The sequence below is a fragment of the Hermetia illucens genome, chromosome 1 (genome assembly GCF_905115235.1).
Source record: "Hermetia illucens chromosome 1, iHerIll2.2.curated.20191125, whole genome shotgun sequence".
Classification (NCBI taxonomy): domain Eukaryota; kingdom Metazoa; phylum Arthropoda; class Insecta; order Diptera; family Stratiomyidae; genus Hermetia; species Hermetia illucens.
The window spans coordinates 5,454,647-5,475,662 of NC_051849.1; the positions used below are offsets into that span (position 1 = coordinate 5,454,647).

The 21,016-nt window shown below is 43.3% G+C and overlaps 1 protein-coding gene across 1 annotated transcript; it reads right to left on the minus strand.

Annotated features, from left to right (window-relative positions):
* Nucleotides 1–747: 747 nt before the first annotated feature.
* On the minus strand, nt 748–7,040 carry LOC119646434 (pupal cuticle protein 20-like). Its single transcript, XM_038046884.1, has 2 exons — nt 6,818–7,040; nt 748–1,689 (listed from the first exon to the last, which is right to left on the minus strand). Exons 1-2 carry the CDS (start codon nt 6,824–6,826, stop codon nt 979–981), a joined length of 720 nt encoding a protein of 239 aa, XP_037902812.1. The 5' UTR covers nt 6,827–7,040; the 3' UTR covers nt 748–978.
* Nucleotides 7,041–21,016: the final 13,976 nt, after the last annotated feature.

A 21,016-nucleotide genomic window follows, 5' to 3' on the forward strand; every position in this document is an offset into this window, starting at 1 on the left:
CGTGGCTTCGTAACATCGCTTTTCCGTGTAGGATTGTCAGCCCTCCCCACCCCCCGACCTGGAGGACTAGTTGGTACTTCAACTGGAGGACCGGTTGGTACAATTTCTCCTGTTTTTAGGCGGGGATTCATCCTTTTCCGTCTGCAGCTTTTCGTTAAGAAAGAACTCCCAGTGGTCACCACGTGGAAGTGGAGATAGGTTTTGGTAATGGAGATGTTGGTGTTGGGTGAGGAGGGGTTTCCCCGGTTTTGTGCTTCTTCCTTCGGTACCCATCCAAGTTTTGCCCTGGGACTTATACTACCTTTTGATCGCCATCATGGGGTCCAGGCTTCGCTAGGCTCCATTGCCTTTAGTAGATGTAGATCTACCCCGGTGTTTCTGGGTTAGTTCAGCGATCAAAGAGAATATTCAGTTTTCATTCAAACATTGCTTTTATTATTCATCATTTATATATAAAAATAATAAAGAAGGAAATTACAATAACGCAAATAAATATCAATACGATCACGACAGGATAAAATCTGCGTGTCCTTATAGCATCATTGAAAATATTAAAATATTAATTCGTTTGTATGTAAGCAAATCATTCACTAGCCTAACACTTTCCGGTGTCTTAACGAGATAAGATATTTTGTAACATAAACTCATAAGATGCCCGATTTCGTTGATGAGATGGCAGGTTCATTGATAAATCCAACATATTTTCGCTCGAGATCTAATATATTTCACTCATTCAAGTTGTCCTGGTTATAAATGAATGGATTATTTTGAAAAGGAAAGCGTATCTGATTGATTGGTCGAATCAGCTTTAAGATTTGTTTAGACTATTCCTTTTGGAAATAATCCCTTCGGTTATTGCTTGGGGAACGTGAAATGAGTGAACATATTGCGCTGCTGAAACTTGTTTCTATACAATAAATTACGAATATAGTAATCTTAAAAATTAGATACTATCAAAGTCAGATCCGTTTTAGCAGACTAATAGTTGTATCCAGATTGAGGATTGTAGCTTCCAGCCCCTGGACCAGTTGGTCGTTGTTGGTTTGGTGCACCATAGCCGCCCGAGGGAGCACGACCTCCAGCTGGTCCAGATGGGTATCCGGCACCACCACCGTTTCCTTGAGCAGCAGCAGTGGCTTCAAGTGCTTTACGGATTGCTTCTGGAATTGGTGGTGGGGTGGGCAAATGATCACCTTGTGGTTGGAAACCGTTTTCATCAGCAACATAGTTGACGGTAATCAATTGTCCATCTGGGGCAGTGTAGGAGTATGAACCCATAACAGATTGGATTTCGTTTTCTGATCCTTTGTTTTTCAATTCTCCTTGTTCTTCAGCTTTGATTCCATTGCCGGTTTCATAACTGAATTTGTAGCTTCCGTCTCCGTAGTTTTCGTTTTCGTATGAGATGATTTCAATTTGTGGGCCTGATGGTCCACCTGATCCAGATGGGCCTGAGGGGCGACCGCCACCGAAGCCTCCTGGAGCTGGTCCGCTGGGACCACCACCGAATCCTCCAAGTCCTTGATTTCCACCATGACCTCCTGGACCTCCTGCTCCACCGGGACGTCCTCCAAATCCAGGAGTAGAAAGACCTGGACCACCACCAGCACCGGAAGCTCCTGGAGGTGGGAGGTAGTTGTTGTCCAAACGAGCGCAAGATGCCAAAGCAATGAGGGATGCTACTACGAACTGAAAAGAAGAAGAAGAAGAAGATTTAAAAATGAGTACATAGTCAAGTGCTGTAGTACTAAGATCTCTCCTTCCCTACCAATTGTTAATTCTTCAAAGATAAAAAGTTCGACATCATGAAATTCCCATATTGTTCGCATTTAACATCACGAATTATTGTCGTCTTCTGCGAACACAATTCACCTGTCAGATTGCTGGTCACGAAACATCTCATCTGTGCATCTATGATGCAAGAGCCCCGCAAAGATGCTCTGCAGTTCTTCACTCTACTCAGCTCCCGAAAGTTCGAATCTGAACGCTCATAATCGCACCCCGAAATAGTCATGAGCATAGCAGATCTTACTTTCAGCTGATCGCACTGATCGTGCTACACTAAATATCCAATTGCTGCAGCATCCAAGAAAGAGATTGCCCATGAAGATGAAGCAGGAGGCTGGGCCCACTTCAAATAAATCGTCAATGATCTGATATGATCGCGATGTCTTTAACGTTAATTAGTTAACATCGCCAATATGAGGTTGCAGTTGATGCCTTCTTTCTGGTTGGGTATAGCGTAGACTGCGCGAGCGCCAAGTCATAGCGTGATTAGCAGGAAGAAATGATACTCAACATTTAACCAGGGCACCAGTGAAGAGTGAGTTGTGATTGAGACGGGTTACGCTACCCAATTACACTGTCAGGCAGATGAAGCAGATGCGCTGGGTTACGGGAGAGCTGTGATTCTTCTTAAGTTCAGTGAAGATCAGTTATCTGGATCTGTCGCACCCACTCGCAGGAAGAACTCTCACGACTTGGGCTTAACAGGTTGCAGATCATAATGTTTTTGGATCTATATGACTCAGCAATGGATGCAGGCTTCCACGATGTCTTTCCATCTGGAACCGAAACAAGGTCAGTGGGATCTTCGAAATTCGTACTGAAGATATTACGCAACAAGTCGGCTGAGGACTCGTGAGCATGGTCTTTGAATCCCAAGCGGTTACCGCCCGATTCGCGAGACCTAAGTGCGACAATTACTTAGCGGCACGTTATATGTCTTAGGCACGCCAGACCAGGCACCTATGGAACTTGGAAAAGTCATGGAGATTCGCCCTCATTCTGTGACTATCTGATCGTGACATAACTTTGGATGCACTTTCCGATGATTTTCCTTTCGTTGCTGATGCTTCCAACGATCACGATTTCCTTGTCGCCCGCATGGAACCAGCCAGCATACCAGGTATCGGGGGTACATTTTCATTAAATACTTAACTAGTAAGTAGGTAACCTAATCGGAGAAGGTAAGTTAAAGGAGGTATGTGGAAGACCGGGTACCACCTTCACAATTATCATGGCAACATGGTTAGATCAGGTGAGGAATGTGTTTTGGATGTTGCACGTATCATGGACATATTTGAGCAGAAAAAAAAGTAAGACACCAGTTAAATGTCATCTTAATTATGTCGCAGAATATGCTCTGGCATTGTTCTTGTTGTCGTGATATTTTAGAAGAATTGTGTGAAATAGAATGGTCGATTGTGAATTGTATTGGTTGTTGCCTAATCGATGGTTGTAGGCATAACAAATGGGTCCGATCTTCGGAATACTCACGATAGTGCTGGTAAGCATGTAAATAAGATGAGATTGAATGTCTTGCTTAAGATTAAGATTTACACTGTAAAAGGGCATCTTGGTTTTCCATTATTGGGAAGATCTATTCAGGACAATCCTGTTTTAGGGAGCGTAGGAAGTAGGGGGTCAATTTGATCCCAAATTCGTTTAATATTTTAATGCAAATATGGAAGGAGTTGGTAAATCAAATCATGTTTTACGCAGAGCCTGAATTTTTGTTCGAAAAGATACTCCATTTTTTGCTGAGGATGCCAGGAGTCCTGAGTCTACACCCACTTGATGACGGACCGGACCACATGGGGAGCAACTTACTTCCTCTCTTGTAGTCCAGTAACTCCTATTTTTTGGGTTAAACACCAAAGTTTTTCAAAAAACGTGACTGACGGTCTCGTCAGCCAACTGGAAAACTTGGGGGTTTAACGCAAAAATGTTGATTGACAGTTTCGTCCAGGGCAGAAGCAACTCATCAGACGCTGCCCCACCTCTGGCCTTAGGGCTGGTAAGCATGTAAATAAGATGAGATTGAATCTCTTGCTTAAGATTAAAATTTACACTGCAAAAGGGCATCTTGCTTTTCCATTATTGGGAAGATTTATTCAGGACAATCCTGTTTTAGGGAGCGTAGGAAGTAGGGGGTCAATTTGATCCCAAATTCGTTTAATATTTTAATGAAAATATGGGAGGAGTTGGTAAATCAAATCTTGTTTTACGCAGAGCCCGAATTTTGGTTCGAAAAGATACTCCATTTTTTTGTTGAGGATGCCAGGAGTCCTGAGTCCGCACTCACTTGGTGACGAACCGGACCACATGGGGAGCAACTTACTTTCTCTCTTGTAGTCCACGGACTCCTGTTTTTTTTGGGTTAAACACCCAAGTTTTCCAAAAAAGTTGACTGATCGTCTCGTCAGTCAACTGGAAAACTTGGGGGTTTAACTCAAAAAAGTTGATTGACAGTTTCGTCCAGGGCAGAGGCAACTCATCAGATGCTGCCTCACCTCTGGCCTTAGCGCTGGTATGCATGTAAATAAGGTGAAATTGAATCTGTTGCTTAAGATTAAAATTTACACTGCAAAAGGGCATCTTGGTTTTCCATTATTGGGAAGATCTATTTAGGACAATCCTGTTTTAGGGAGCATAGGAAGTAGAGGGTCATTTTGATCCCAAATTCGCTTAATATTTTAATGCATGGAAGGAGTTGGTAAATCAAATCATGTTTTACGCAGAGCCTGAATTTTTGTTCGAAAAGATACTCCATTTTTTGCTGAGGATGCCAGGAATCCTGAATCCACACCAACTTGACGATGGATCGGACCATATGGGAAACAACTTACTTTCTCTCTTATAGTCCAGGGACTCCTGTTTTTTTTGGGTTAAACACCCAAGTTTTCCAAAAAAGTTGACTGATCGTCTCGTCAGTCAACTGGAAAACTTGGGGGTTTAACTCAAAAAAGTTGATAGACAGTTTCGTCCAGGGCAGATACAACTCATCAGACGCTGCCTCCCCTCTAGCCTTAGGGCTGGTAAGCATGTAAATAAGATGAGATTGAATCTCTTGCTTAAGATTAAGATTTACACTGTAAAAGGGCATCTTGGTTTTCCATTATTGAGAAGATCTATTCAGGACAATCCTGTTTTAGGGAGCGTAGGAAGTAGAGGGTCATTTTGATCCCAAATTCGTTTAATATTTTAATGCAAATATGGAAGGAGCTGGTAAATCAAATCATGTTTTACGCAGAGCCTGAATTTTTGTTCGAAAAGATACTCCATTTTTTTGTTGAGGATGCCAGGAGTCCTGAGTCCGCACCCACTTGATGACGGAACGGACCATATGGGAAACAACTTACTTTCTCTCTTGTAGTCCAGGGACTCCTGTTTTTTGGGTTAAACACCCAAGTTTTCCAAAAAAGTTGACTGATCGTCTCGTCTGTCAACTGGAAAACTTCGGGGTTTAACTCAAAAAAAGTTGACTGACGGTTTCGTCCAGGGCCGAGGCAACTCATCAGATGCTGCTTCACCTCTGCCCTGGGAGCAGCGCACATTCCATATAAAAGAGTAAGTCTTCGTGTTTAATTGGTTTCGAGCCTTAAAGATTGGAAAATCAAATGCAGTAGCATTTCTAGGCGTATTGTCATTTTGTAGCCATTTTTCTATTCCCGCTGACTCTCTCAAGAAAAAAAAGGATAAAGAACTGACAAAATTACCTTGGATAATTACAGATTTATGGCTTGAAATGATTTCAATTTCACCGTTGATGAAGTAGGGGTGTGACAATTACGCAAGATCATTTACTTGGAAGCGGTGAACGATTTGATGGGTTATCGCCAAATTAATTAATTGTTTTAGATACAATATCAGAAAGTTTGAGAAAAAACTGCTTGAAACAAAAGTATCTAGAGCAAAACAAACTTGAATTATATTTTGAGATTTTAACGTAGCAACCTTTTTAGCGGTTTTCCTCGTATTCCCAAGCGTCTAACCTGCGTTCTGTTTGCTGATAAGGAAGTTGATCAATTAAATTATAATATCTTTTCCAAACGTCTTATACTTTTTGGACTATGATGAGTGATATTTACTTTGAAACTATTCAAAAGATTTTTTTTAGATAGTAAATTGTATTAATTTGCAATTCTTGCAGATTGCACGATTCAATGACAATCAGGTGCAAGATGGAGAGTGAATTTTGATTCTCAATGGCAGAAATGTTGGAAAGAACCGAATTGAGGCATTTAGTTTTGAAGTTTTTAATATAATCAATAATTAATAATGGCAATCTAACTAGATAAGATAGAAATCTTGATATCTGAGAGAGATTTTAGAGAGATTTTAGAAAAACTTTGATATGATTATTACAAGATTAATATTTTAGAGAAGAGAAAGTATCTCAAGTACACTTTGGGTGTTTTATATAACCAAGATCGCTCGGATTATAGTAAAATTTACTACAATTGATACAATACTGATTGACATAGCCAGTAACAAGGATTTGCGGAAGATTCAGGACAGCTAAATATCTAAAAATGGTGATAATTTCCTGTCCTCTGTGCTGAACAGGAGAAAAGAAAAGGGATTGGTTGAATAACTATGGATTATAGCGGAAAGCGTTCGTATTGATAATTGCTGTGTTGGTCACTTTTTAATAATTAAAAAGGAAGTTTGTATAATAATTGGAAGAAAAGGAAAATCTTTTCGAAAGAAGGATATTATGAAGCGAAACCACTCGGGGCACGATAGCTACTTTGGGCTTTGATTTTCTTAGGATACCTCTGGGTTGGTAAAAATATCATTAACTCACAAAATTTAGCAACATTTAAGTAAAAAGGATACGCTTGATAAAATAAGATGAACCAATCAACTTGAAAGCAAATATTTGTCCTTCAGAATTCTAAAGAAATTTAAAATCACACTTTTCCGAAATAGTTCGTTGTCCCAGTAAAGGACAAATTTGATATTAGGTAGAAATTGAAGGTAATTGCACAGAAATATCACTACTAATTCCTAACCACAAACTAACACTTACCAATTTCATTTTGTAATCCTTTTTAATATTAGTCCTTTAGATGACACAGGAAAGTTTCAGACACTGTTGCACTTAATGGAGAACACGAACACGAAAACTAACTTTCGAAATGGATCACAACAAAATATCAAAGGATAACAATTGATCTCCTTTTTTGGACTCCTTAGAGACTATTTTGGAATATGATCAATTGATTCAATTGTTTGAAGTAATATGCCATTCGAAATAAAAGTTCTGCTCTTATATACCTACAGCGCAATGATCACTTTTCGTAGATTTGGCGAGCGTGTTTCTGTATATCAGAAGTAATAGTAATAAATAGCAGATGCAGCATCACACCACCAATAACACCACCAACAACAACACCACCAACAACATTAACAATCTCAACAAAAAGTAATAGCAACAATCGCAACAAACGTGAAAAAGATAAAAAATATATCAAATGATGCTTGAGAAGAGACGATTCAGGTGAGATGCTGATGATGCTTCCATGGTGTGGAGATGATGCTAGTGATGATCACGCTTGAAGATGATAATGATGATCGGTTCGATCATTATGTGCATATGCTTATAAACCACTACAATTACCAAACGTTCCGAACATTCTCTGGAGTTATTTGGCGCCGGTACCCTTCAATATGGATACCAATACTATGAAATACAAGACCATGCGATCGTTAGACCTTATGTTTACATTCTCCGCGTGGTATACCCTGATGACTTCCAATGGGATTCATGCCTCCCCATAGTTTTGGAACCGTATGCAATCCTCAGTGCAATTCTGGCTTTGACTGATTATGTTCGCTCTATCGAAGATTCGCGCAATGCTTTTAGTCAGACGTAATATTACAGTCAATGAGAAAATATACTTTTTCATAATAAATTGGAGAAACCTCAATTTAGGTATTTTGTTTTTAGTTTGTCAAGTTAAATTTGTCGAAATCGTGCATCTATAAGGAGCCTTTCTAGTCCTTACTTTAAAAAGTTGTGGAATTTGAGATGGAAGAAGTGCTTAGTGTCTTAATTTTTCAGAGGCTTGTTACGTGTTCCTGAACCTTCTTCTGAATTAAGGAGCTGCAGCATGCATACCTCTAATATAGCCAATGCCTCCGCTTCAAATACACTGGCGTATACTGCGCGTATAAAAGGACACTCCTTTTCCGACTTCATAGATCCTAAATCTGACGGCAAAAATTACTGCGTAACCCCGCAACACATCGCCGGTCATCGACTTTTGAATAGTTGGGAAACCCATAGTGAAATTCCTCTTATGTGTGGGGTAGTTGGTTGCGAATACCTAGAGTTCCCGTGGAACTTCACCCTGGATGTTACTATGACCATGGGACTTCGCTGCCTAGCATGGAAACTCACGGAGGCTAACAGCACTGCACGATGCAGCGTATTTAATATGAAGATCCAGGGGGAGGACCAGCTAGGACTGCAGAGTATCACTAGCACCTGCACATTCGGTTCTTCAAATCCTAATAACCTTCTTCCTATTGTACTTTTTGCTCAGCGGAGGAGTTAAGAAGGAGTTAAGTCTTTGTCCATTTGGCCTCATGAAATAGATTTCGGGTATCCTTCTCATGGAATTAAATAGTATCAGTTCCGTTGTGATTGCACTTATACTGAGTTATCTTGCAGCCCACGAGCACACTTTTCCCAACGCGTCCTTTGTATTGTCGCTGAAAACAGAGGGAAAAATCTCTGACATAAATATCCCCAAATCGTCGGCATACGCCACGATCCACTATTAATACCCACCGGAACACCAAGTAGTTGGCGTGACTCTGGAAGTCCCTCTACGCACAGTTCTGGGCAAGTAGTTACCCGATTCATCATCATCATCAACGGCGCAACAACCAGACATCCCGGTTTTGGGCCGAGGTCCACCAATTCGATATCCCTAAAAGCTGTCTGGTGTTCTGACCTATGCCATCGCTCCATCTTAGGCAGGGTCTGCCTCGTCTTCTCTTCCTACTATAGATATTGCCTTATAGACTTTCCGGGTGGGATCATCCTCATCCATACGGATTAAGTGACCCGCCTGGAAGTACACCACCCGGGGGAACGGGTGAGAGAAGTGGTAGGGGAAGAGTTGACGGAGGACGGTGTTGGAACTGGAACACTGCGAAAGCCGTTGTTACCAATGAAAAGGTGAGAGCTGCCATACTGTCCTTTGAACATTTCAAAGAACCTGGCATGGATGGCATCTATCCGGCAATGCTAAAGGAGGGTATGGAGTATTTAGAGCGATCTCTAAGAGATATTCTTCGAGGATGTCTTGCTCTGGGCTAACAGGTTAAGGTAGTTTTCATACCGAAACCTGGGAAAGATGACTATTCTAATCCAAAGAACTTCAGACAGATCAGCTTGACGTCATTCTTGCTGAAAGGTTTGGAGAGACTGGTGGAGCGTCACATTCGTGGAAACGCACTTAGGTCACACCCACTTAGTGAAAACCAACATCCTTACCAACGTGGAAAGTCCTGTGAGTCTGCTCTTCATTCTTTGGTCACAAAGATAGAGGATGCAACTTTGAATGGTGAGTACGCGATGGGGGTGTTCGTGGACATTGAGGGGGCTTTTGATTGTGCGCCTTTTCAAAAACTTTGTGATGCCGCCAGAGCGCATGGTGTTGATGATGCTTTAATTAAGTGGATCCATGCTATGCTATGCAAAGATTGCTGTGCGCTGAGGTAGGGGTCGATCGCTACCTGACTACCGAAGCAACGAAGGGCTGCCCCCAAGGAGGTGTGCTTTCGCCGCTTCTGTGGAGTATGCTGATCGACTCATTGCTATGCGAACTGCAAAATTTGCCAATACACGCTCAAGCTTATGCTGATGACGTGGCTGTACTTGCTGTTGATCGGGATCTTGGAACGGTGTGTAGGAATATACAGCGTGCCGTTGATTTGATAGACAGCTGGTGCCTTAGACATGGTTTGTCAGTTAATCCAAATAAAAGCACAATGGTTTTATTCACAAAAAGGAGAAAACTGGATGGACTTTGTCTCCCTGAGATGAGGGGTACTACCCTTCAGCTCTCCGAAGAAGTGAAATATCTGGGGGTCATTCTAGATAAAAAACTTCTTTGGAACAAACATGTAGAGGTAAAGATGAAACGAGCTCTCACAGCTTATGGGCTGTGCAGACGGACCTTTGCCTCGACATGGGGACTCAGGCCTCATGTGGTAATGTGGATATACGTTGCCATCATTAGGCCGATGTTCGTATATGCATCCGTAATGTGGTGGGCTAAGGTGAGACAAAAAGGTTTTACCGTAAACTAGCCGCACTGCAAAGAACTGTTTGTCTGGGTATCACTGGTGCCATGAGCACGACATCCCGCGCAGCTGTGAATGCACTACTCAATTTGCAGCCTCTGGGTATATTTATTCAAAGCACTGCAATGAGAGCAGCTCATAGGCTAATTCGATTAGATCTATGGGAAAACAACGGATGTGGGAGGCACAGAGCATTGGAAGAGTTACTGAGAGGACTGAATCCAGTTCTTACAATGCCTTCCGATTCTCGTGTCCCCATACATCTGTTTGGTAGAAGATATGTAGTTACCCTGAACCGTAGAGAGGACTAGGAAGACCCAGAGGAATGCGTGGCAGGATATACGGAAGTCTTCTACACCGATGGCTCAAAAACAGAAGAGGGTTTTGGAGCCGGAGTCTACCTCTCGAATAAAAACTAGAAGTGAGCTTTTCCTTTGGGACAATATACAACGGTTTTTCAAGCCGAAGTTTATGCGATCCTAAGGGTGGCAAACTGGGTGATTGACGAGCGGTTGAAGGGTAGGCGCATCGCAATCTGCTGTGACAGTCAAGCTGCACTGAGAGCATTGAGCAGTCCTTTGATCACCTCGAGAATCGTTCAGGAATGCAGAAACCGTTTGAACTCTATGTCTAGATTCAATACGGTGGAACTACTCTGGGTACCTGGTCACTGCGGCATAGAAGGAAATGAAATCTCGGACGCTTTAGCGAAAGAGGGGTCAATCTCCCCTATGCCGGATACCGGAGCCAGCAATTGGGATATCAGTAGCATTGGCTAAATCTGTTTTCAAAAACTGGGAACAAGTTTCCCATAATGACAGGTGGCAGAGCTTAAATGCTGCTCGACACACCAAACTTTTCCTGCCAGAACCCAACATACGTACCGCAAAGTTTATCCTGTCGAAAAGCAAGAGGACTTGCAGGTGTATTGTGGGCATTCTGACAGGCCATAATTCACTAGCTGGGCATATGTTCAGAATAGGAATTACCGAAGATGATACGTGTCCCTCCTGTAATGAGGAAGCGGAATCCACAGAGGATTTCCTATGTGAATGCCCCACCTATGGACGCATCAGGCATCAGATCTTTGGTTCCGATGTTCTCCAATTGCGACGGGTAGCATCACATCCACTAACGGAAATCCTGCGATACGTGAACGAATCCGGAATATTCCGTTAGACGGGGGGATGCGAGTACAACGGGCCAACACGGCCTGAGTGCTCAGAAGCTGTAGGTTCTCCTCACCATACACACACACACACACAAGTGGCCCGCCCACCGTAACCTATTGAGTCGGATTTTATCCACAACCTGACGGTCATGGTATCCCTTATAGATTTCGTCGTTATGTAGGCTACGGAATCGTTCATCCTCATGTAGAGGGGGGTTGAAAATTCTTCGGTGGATTCTTCTCTGGAACGCCGTCACGGGTTCGCAATTTTTCTTGCTAAGAACCCAAACCTTCGAGGAATACATGAGGACTTGTAAGATCATAGTCTTGTACAGTAAGAGATTTGACCCTATGGTGAGACGTTTCGAGCGGAAAATTTTTTTGTAAGGTGAAAAGGGCTCTGTTGGCAGCCAAGCCAGTTATGATTTTCGACCCTTGGTAGGAGAAATTTTCAACTGTCTCAAAGTTGTAGTCTTCCTATCTTTATTCTTCCCGTTTGATCAGTTGAATTTTCGAGATATGGAGACTCTCGTAGAAGTCTAATTTCCTAACCTCGTTCACTTTCTTCAAAATATTGGCGTTGTCCAACGACAAATGCTCTTCTTGCTCTATTGTATGTCTGTCCTAACACCTTGATGTGGACTAGCCCTTTTGTTTGCCATACGTAAATCTTGTCGCAGTCTGGACAGGAAATCTTATGAATCCCGTGTTTTTTAGTACACTCTTTGTTGTCCTTGACTGATTGTAACCAGATCCTAAGTAGGTATCGTCTGCTGGTCGAGGTAACCCGGAATCTACGTTTGTGTAGTCGCCTGTTGATGTTCTGCGTCCGACCCGAGTAGGTTAATGTTATCCATTGCCTTGATTCCGTGTTCACCTCCTGGAGGAGTGTTGAAAGTTGCCGACTTCTTGGCTGTTTCCAGGATGTAGTACATTTTTTTATTTCTTCTCCCTTCATTGAGCGAATTCAAAATCCCCTCTTTCCTGGGTTATTTTTAAGTCTAGGAACGGTATCTCCCCTTTCCTTTTTGACCTCCATGGTGAACTCGATGTTCCTGTGTGCCCTGTTGAGTTTCTCGAGGATTGTTCCTGTTTCTTCCCTTTTGATGATTGCTAATACATCGCCACTTATCTGATCCAGAATCTCGGGAGTGCCTCAGCCTCCTCGAGTTCACTTTCCAGGTCCTCCATAAATACCTCTCATAGCAGCGGGGATTACCCATTGCTGCCCCGGAGGTTGTTTTATAAAATTTATTCCTGAATATGAAATAGGATTCACTCATGCATGTGAAGGCCAGTTTCTTATACAATTTAGCTTTTTTAAGGTTTTGTGTAAACACAAAACCTTATTAAAATCGGTTTACTGTCTGTCTGTCCGTCTCTCTGTCTGTCTGTCTGTCCGTCACACGCATTTTTCTCGGAGACGGTTATAGCGATTGACACCAAATTTGGTAGAAAGTTGGGAACTGTGGACGCTCACGCATATAGTGAATTACATCCTTTTACGTCGAATTTAAGGGGGGGGGGGTCCCCATACATGCAAAAGGGGGGTGTAAAATTTTTTTTCATCAAATATAGTCATGTCGGGTATCAAATTAAAGGTCTCGATTAGTACTTTTTAAATCCGATCTTAGTTTTGACATTCGTTGGAAGGGTGGGGAGCGCGGGGGTGATCACTTCTTTAAGGGGGCCATTCTCAGAAACTACCAAACCGAAAAATCTGAAAAAAATCAGGAGGCTGCCACTATATCGTGCCTGGGCTCGGAAATACCTTCCATGCCGATATCTGTTTAAATAAAGTTAATAATAGTATATTACTACAATTTCTTGTAATTGGTTAGAAACCCCCCTTAAGTTCATCCTAGTACCATGATGCATGTAGTGATATAGGTTATAATATAGAGCATGATCTTACCAAGTTTGGTGGAAATTCCACTATTACTAACAAAGTTATAATACCTCAAATTTGTTGCTTCTTTGAGAATTGAAGACTATGAATGTCAATATCACCCGAAAGTGGTTACTCTCACATAATATATGGGTATATTACGTGCTACGTATTAAGAAATACACAAAACCTTTCGTACCTGAAGCGTATAGCTTCCGGCTTCCCGACTTGTTTCTCTATTCGGATGAGTTTTCGTGTGTTGTGATCTATACTTCGAACAAGTATAGGGCTTCCTCCATCGGTACGCTTGGCAACAGAGCGTTTACATCCAAGGATACTAGTATTTCATCACTTTGGATCTCCCCGGCCTCGCTGAGTCCGGCAATGGCTTCTCTGCTGTTCTATACTGCTGTTCTCCTATTTTAAGGCCTTACCTTTTGATTTCTTCCAAGAGCCACATAGCAATATTTTGGGTCGGTGAATTCGTTCCTGCTATTATCTCTCTGATCTGATGTTAGCCTCTTTATGAGGAGGCATTTGATTCTAGGCAGAGATGGGTTAGGCATTGCCAGTTCGGTTGCTTTCTTAATAATAGGTTTGCATTCAGCCAGATCTTTTGTAATGAACCTATGGGAAACAGGAAGATCAAACGACCCTTCTGATAGGCCGAAGACGACCTAGATGGAAGAGCTATCCCAGAAACCTAAAAGTTAGCGAAATTGACCATGATGGTTTGCCCAAAAAGACTGAAGCTCCATCAAAGTGCTCGGTTGACACATTTTTCACGCCACTGTGCTAGATGATAGTAAGGATGGTTCCCAGTCTTTCCTCTCTCTTTCCTGTTTTGCTGCCTAGCAGCATTTAGGTGGAGGTGTTGAAGTTATTCTGTTCTGTTCCAGAACTTGTGCACCATTACCTGCTTCTTCTGGGAGCCAGAGGATGTATTTTTTGTACGATCAGAGTTAGTCGCGCACCCTCCCACACATCGTTGAGGGAGGAGCAGTACTGCCTGAACCACTCGTTCTTGTTTTCGTCGGCAATGTTTAGCGGTAGCATTTTACGGTATACACCTATCGACTCAAAGCGAAGCTTAATGACTTGCAAGGATGCAGTCCTTACAGCCAGGAGGAGTTTCCTCCTAAACTGTTTGCACTGCCCAGTATCGTAATCGGCTGGATTAGTGTCATCATACAAGACCCATCCACCGGCCTCGATAGCTTTGGCTACAAATAAAGGCCTAGCCGTTGCCGGCCGAGCGAGCCGAACGATCCGTTTCCGACACAGCCCGTGGGTGGTGCTTTGCCCGAAGGCTGCCCGGAAGCGGAGGAAAGGGGACTGTTTGCTCGGAGGCGGTTTGCTTGAAGGCGGTTTGCTCGAAGGCTGCTTGCTGTCCGTGGATAGGTACTTACCAAAACTTTAACCCCAGCAGGTTACACTGGTTGGAGCCTGAGGTCAAGAGTGCTGGTAGATGGGGCGTGCTTCGGCTCCTCCGTTAAGGAGTGAGTCCCAATTAGATTGGTTCCCACTCGAGTAGGTAGAAAATCTGAGTCTATACTCAAGAATCATCATGATCGAGTTTTGATTTTAATTTTTTAATAGGTTTTTGTTCTTTTGCTTTCTCATAATTGACTGCCCTTGCCCCAGTTTTATCGGGGAAAGTAAGTCGATCTCGGCAAAGCTCCTATTTGCCGCTGGTTGAAACCTCGGGTTCGCCTAGTACCCAGAGTTTACCGTTTATGGCCACATCTTAACCTCTGTAATCATTCAGCCTTCAGCACGGTAGTCATAGCTTGGCTTCAGTGTCACCTCTCATTTTCAAGAGGATTCTCCTGAACTGCCTCAGCACGACAAGGTAGGTAATCGTTGAAGGAGTCCTTGTGTTTAAAGTATGAAGTATAAGCCTTGGTTATGCCAATCTCGGCGGAACTCTGATTGTAGCCTCCAAATCATTGGGTGTCTGAAAAAGGCCGTGGAATTATGACTACACGACAGGCATCTACGTTTAACTCCCCAGATGTTAAGAGGTTCCAGTAGCCCTTAAAGATGTTGCGTAGGACAAGTGGTGTGACACGTTTCGGTCACATCCGAAATGAGGATATCCGCGATCGATATGGGGTTGCACCGATCGTAGGAAAACGTCTTCGATGATATGGTCACACGATTCGCGCTAACAAGAATTCACTTGCCAAAATTGGTCTGCACCTCGAAGTTGATGGTAAACGACCAAAAGGCCTGCCGAAAGAGCGTTGGCTTGATACGCTGGATGGAGATTTTGAAGCCTCGTGATTGCATCCAGGTTAGGCATTTGATAGGATAAAATGGCGAAACCGATCACGGCCCCGCTTGCGAACGGGACAAAGGCTGAAGAAAAAAAAGAGAAAATAAGCAACAGGAGAGTACTGACACCTTCCAGCGCCCCTTGAATGTGACGCAGATTCCCCCAGAAAATAGGGACGAGCTGCTGGATATCTGCAGTCGAATAGGCGCAAGCAAAGCCCCGGGTCTGGACGGCATACCGAATGAAGCCCTCAAACTTGCCGTCAAATGTAGACTGGATATGTTTGCGGAGCTGTTCGAAACGTGCATGTCCGAGGGTATCTTTCCTGCACCATCGAACCGGCAGAGGCTGATGCTTCTGCTTAAGGTTGGCAAATCTTCAGGGGAACCATCTTCCTTTAGGCATATATATCTTCTAGATACTAAGGGGAAGTGTTGGAGAAAGATTACTCCCAGTCGTAGAGAGCCAGATCGGCAGTATGGGTTCCGTAAAGTCAGATCAACAAGTGATGCCATCAAAATGGTTACTGGCTTGGCCAAAGATACAATTTATGGAATGGGTTGTATCAGAAAATCTTGCGTGGTGGCGACTCTGGATGTAAGGAATCCATTCAACTCGGTTTATTGGAGCTTTATACGAAATCCCTGGCAACGATATTCATCTGGTACATCATTTTTAATGATGTACTTAACCTCTGGTTCCGGAGTAGGCCACGGGGGAAGGTTACGCCGACGACATAGCACTGGTTGTGGTCACAAAGCATTTCGAAGATACTGAGTTGTACTCAAGCGAAGCAATCAGTGTTGTGAAGGCTTGACCAGAGAGTGCTGGACTGGCACTTGCGAAGGAAAAGGCGGAAACGGTCGTCATAACTAAGCGCCACAAGAGAAATTACGCCTGCGTTAGAATTGGGAATCGTATCATCACTTCCATGCCGGCCATCAAATACTTGGTAGGCGTCCATCGACGCTATATAACTTTTGTTCCTTATGCCAGCCAGGTTTCTTTTCGTTTTCTTTGATTTTAAGGTTTTTTTTTCTCTCGTTTTACGTGATTTTATCATCCTTTTAAGTTTGAATGGCATTACTTTGATTTTTACCTTTACTTTTTAAGCCTCTTCCTATAATCAAATTTCAAATTGGTTTTTTGGAATGCCTTTTTATTTTTCTTTATTTCAACTGAAATCATATCTCATCATCGTGACTATTCTTTACGTAAGGGAAGGCGACGCTGCTTCCCTCAACGTTCCCTCCAGGTCAATGGCACCCTGCAGAGCTTGACCTACCAACACGCAACACTGATTGATAGTGGCATGAGGCCACAAGGAGAAATCCTGTGGGTTGGGTTGATCCTTCCACACAGGATACTAGGTTGGTGGAGGACTATGTCACTTCATGTGTTGAACGACTGATTCGAAAGCAATTGCATGCGTTTCGAGCCTCGACCCAGAATACACCCTCAATACATCAGGCACCACAACACCTGCCTAACATAAATTTTTACGGGCTTGACGATAGGCCCGGATCCGATAATTTTCGCGGATATGACGACAAATCCGTGCTCGACTACATATATGACCTTGACGAAAATGACAATGCCAGGCACGTCCACTTAATACCATGTCAGCGGATTGTGTCTATACCCTAATGGCACCCTGGGGACTGGTTTACGATGGCACCCTAATATCCTTACCTATACACCAGTTCCTTTTCCGTCTGAAAGCTTTGACACGCTCAACCCTGCCGGGGAATTTTAGCGTCACACACTCTTTTCAGAGATAGAGTACCAGATTGGTACTGGGATTATCACCAGTCTATTGGACGAACTGAGTGGACCTCTTTTCATGAGGCTATTCGCTAGCTGTTTAAGGATTCTCTAGATGACTGGAATATCTTAGAACTGGTGCGGTCCATCCGAAGACTTCAACAGTTAATCTAAAACTGTTCGTTTGCTAGCCAATAAGCTAGAAAAATCCTTAATGGAAAATAAATTGGTAGAGCTGCTATGCCGTGGGGTAAGTCTCGACGTTCAGAGGCAACTTCTCTACTTTCCGGATAGTATGGTTCTCAAGCTGCGTAAGTTAGCACAACAGAGCGAAATTTTGAGAGGAGCGTTTTACACGCAGGCTCCCTCAGCTATTCTGCTAAATCTGAAGAGGGTGTTGACATAAAGTGCGTCTCAGAAAATCCGCAGTTTGAGAATCGAGATTGTGGCTTCAACTTGGTCTGCTGGAATTGTCGTAGATTGGACATTTGTTCAAAGACTGCTAGAAGGATCCCAAAGTCTTTTGTTCCGGTTGCGGGCTCCCGAACACACGCAAGCCTGTATGTCCGAACTGTCAAGTTCCAGAGCCCAGCCTTAGTCATCAGGGCGTTCCCGCGTCGGACGCACGTGACGGTGTAGGTATTACGACAATTTCTTCCACAGTATCCCGGAAAGTTACCGTGTACAAGTGGTCCGACAACCTAAAATTGATCTACCTGGATTCGACCTCACATTCCCGAGGCTGGCTACCAAAGAGGTGTGCAAGCACGTATTGTCTTAGGGCTTCCATGGAGCTTCAATATTTACGGACAGACCTTTACTAAGGCTAAGGCTAATTTCCTTTAGGTTTTGGGGTAGATCTTCCCGCTGGGTCGTCTCCGGCCACTCAGGATGGTAGTCAGACCATCGACAAAAGAAGAGTTCATTACAGAACTCCCCCTCCCCTCCAATTCCCCCTCCCCTACCCCAAATTTTATGTCAATCCGTCTGAATTCGGAGGTTGAAAGCTTTAATGACTGGATTATAGCCAAAGGTCATAGCCATGAGGTCTGTCGATATGGAAGGTGCTCTTGCCGCTTCGGAAGTAGCGAATTTTCGAAATTTGGGTCTAGATAATTTTGTCTAACGAGTCTCATCAGAGTATCTTTTACATCTTAAATAAAGTCAAAACCATGAACAATCTAAACCGTCAGTGTTACACCTTCACCGATTCACCCTTTACATTCTCAACCGCTCATCTCTAGATCGATCACGCTGCACCAAATATCTTACGAGCAACTTACAAAATTGATATTAAAAGTTAGTATTTGCACGTCTTTACAATTACTTTTATGCTCGCATCTTGTATCTTTCTGCAGAGAAATGACATTGCAAGCGGCAAACATGGAGGTCGCACACAGGTGGGCAGCCACTTGAAGGGGACTAGGTGCATGAGATGAGCCACTGGCAATAAGATGTTACTTTGATCTTCTCTGAATCGTGGAAGCGCGATGCGATTGGAATGGGTGCGTAAAAACGAAATGTTCCAGATGTTCCGCAATTGAAACGGAAAGTAGCGAAGCACAGCAGGAATTACCAATTTACAATATGACAGGCTTTGTGAGAATGATGTTCCATGCACGTTTTCAGCGAAGACGTGTCTTCGGGATATCTGAGAAATTTGAAGAACATAATCAGATATGGCAGTCGAATGATAGATTGTATTGCTTCAATGGTAGTTGCTAGGAGTGCAAATTATAGCAATGATTCAGTTCGAAACAAATCATTTCCGTACAGCTAAGAGCACAATGGAGCAGATTCCACTGTTCTCACAAGGCCACTGTGCCCCAGTTGTTTCAGATTTACCGATGAATAGATTATTGAAAGTCAAACGGTTAGCATAAAGACAAAACTGGATGCTGGGCTATCGGAAGTAGTCTTATTATTTGCAATTGTAAAGCTTACAAAAGATTAGTAGGCCCGAATGCGTAGCCTTGACGATGATGCCTGATACGGAATTAATGGACTGTAAAGGCATACCACTTGTAAATGATACTTTTGGTAGTACCAGGAGTTTTGAAATAGAGGAAGTCTTGTTCAGCAAACTACAGAGGTGTGTCGATCCTTCACCCATCCAAGAATAGATCAAAACAAATCAGAATAACGGAAAGCTCTCAGTCCTCTATGTTTTTACTTCATGTCAGAAATGAATTTCGAAAAGTGCTGATCGAGCCCTTTCATATGATACCCAACATGACCATATACTGTGAGAAAAAAATTTTCAACAGCCGTTCACATGTACGGAGAGCCCCCTCCCCCATTAAACTTGAAACAAAATGGCGCCACTTGCTATATGTAAAGGGATGTTCCACATGTTCTTACAAAATTTCATGACAATAGCTTTAGCAGATTCCAAATAAATCGGGTGTGACAGACAGACAGATACACACATAGTAGAATGATTACGAAACAAAACCGCTAAGAAGCACTGATAACACCAGCAGAAAAGGATATGTTCTATGCTGATATTTTCCGAAGGGTTAAGGGAGATTCAACGCTGAAGGAGCTTAACGAATTATACGAACGCGGAAAGGAGGACTGTTTTTCGAACTATCGAAGAAAAAAAGGATCACTATGATCTACAAAAGGAGCACGGAGGCTTTCCTGCTGGAGGATTCCTCATACGTCCGCTTGAAGGAACAGCTGATTCAGCGCCTTCCAGTGCGTGAGGAAGCAAAGCTTAATCACTTGCTGAATGAGCTGACGCTAGGCGACCGTACCCTCAGCCAATTCTTTCGCGAAATGAAGCAGCTAGGAGGGGATAAGGTCGGCTTAGAGCTGTTAAAGTCTCTCTGGCTGCAACGACTTGCGGGGAGAACCTGCGCCATCTTGCCCTGCGTGGATTCGGGATCGCTGAAGGTGTTGTCCACCGCGGCCAACAAAGTGCACGAGGTGCACACTCTTTCAATAATTTTCGAGGAGGTTGCCGACCACCACATTCGCGCACTCCTAAGAAAGTATCGCAACATTACTACGGGAAGAAGTTTCTCCAAGCCGGTCAAACACGATGTGCATCACCACAGCACTACGGGGTCCTCAATATTCTTAAAAACGCGTCCACTTTCACCCCAGAAACTTACTGTTGCGAAAAAAGAGTTTGAGGACTTGATGAAACATGGTATCTGTTGACCATCTAATAGCTGTTGGTCCTCTCCACTTCATTTGGTCCCTAAGTCAAACGGGGAATGGCAACCATGTGGAGATTATAGTCGTCTGAATACCGAGACAGTTCTAGATCGATATCCCATTCCACTCATCCATAATTTTGCGCAATCTTTTATGAACTGCCGTGTTTTTACGACATCCAAGGGATACCACCCAATCCCTGTCGCTCCCGAAAGCATTCCGAAATCTGCACACCTTTCGAAGTGTCGGACGCTGCGCAGTCTTTCGAGATGCTCATCCACTATACATCTACACGGATGATGGTCGCTTCCTCTTCAGAATCTGAGCACTTGGAGTGCATTTCTGAACGTTTCCTTGAGGCCGACTTTTCCTAAATGTTGAGAAATGCTGATTCCTCCAGAGGCAGGTAAAATTTCTGGGCCACTTAATAAATCCTGACGGTATCCAATCTGACCCAGCCAAGGTTGAGGCAATAAAGACCTTTCCCCTATCAACAATGATCAAGGATCTGCCAAGGCTCTTGGGCATCTTAAATTTCTATCATCATTTCTTGCCCAAGGTCGCTCATCACCAAGCAATTGTCTGGGCCAAAAAATAAAGACTCCCGCGAGGTTGCATGGTTTGATGAGGCCATCCATGGATT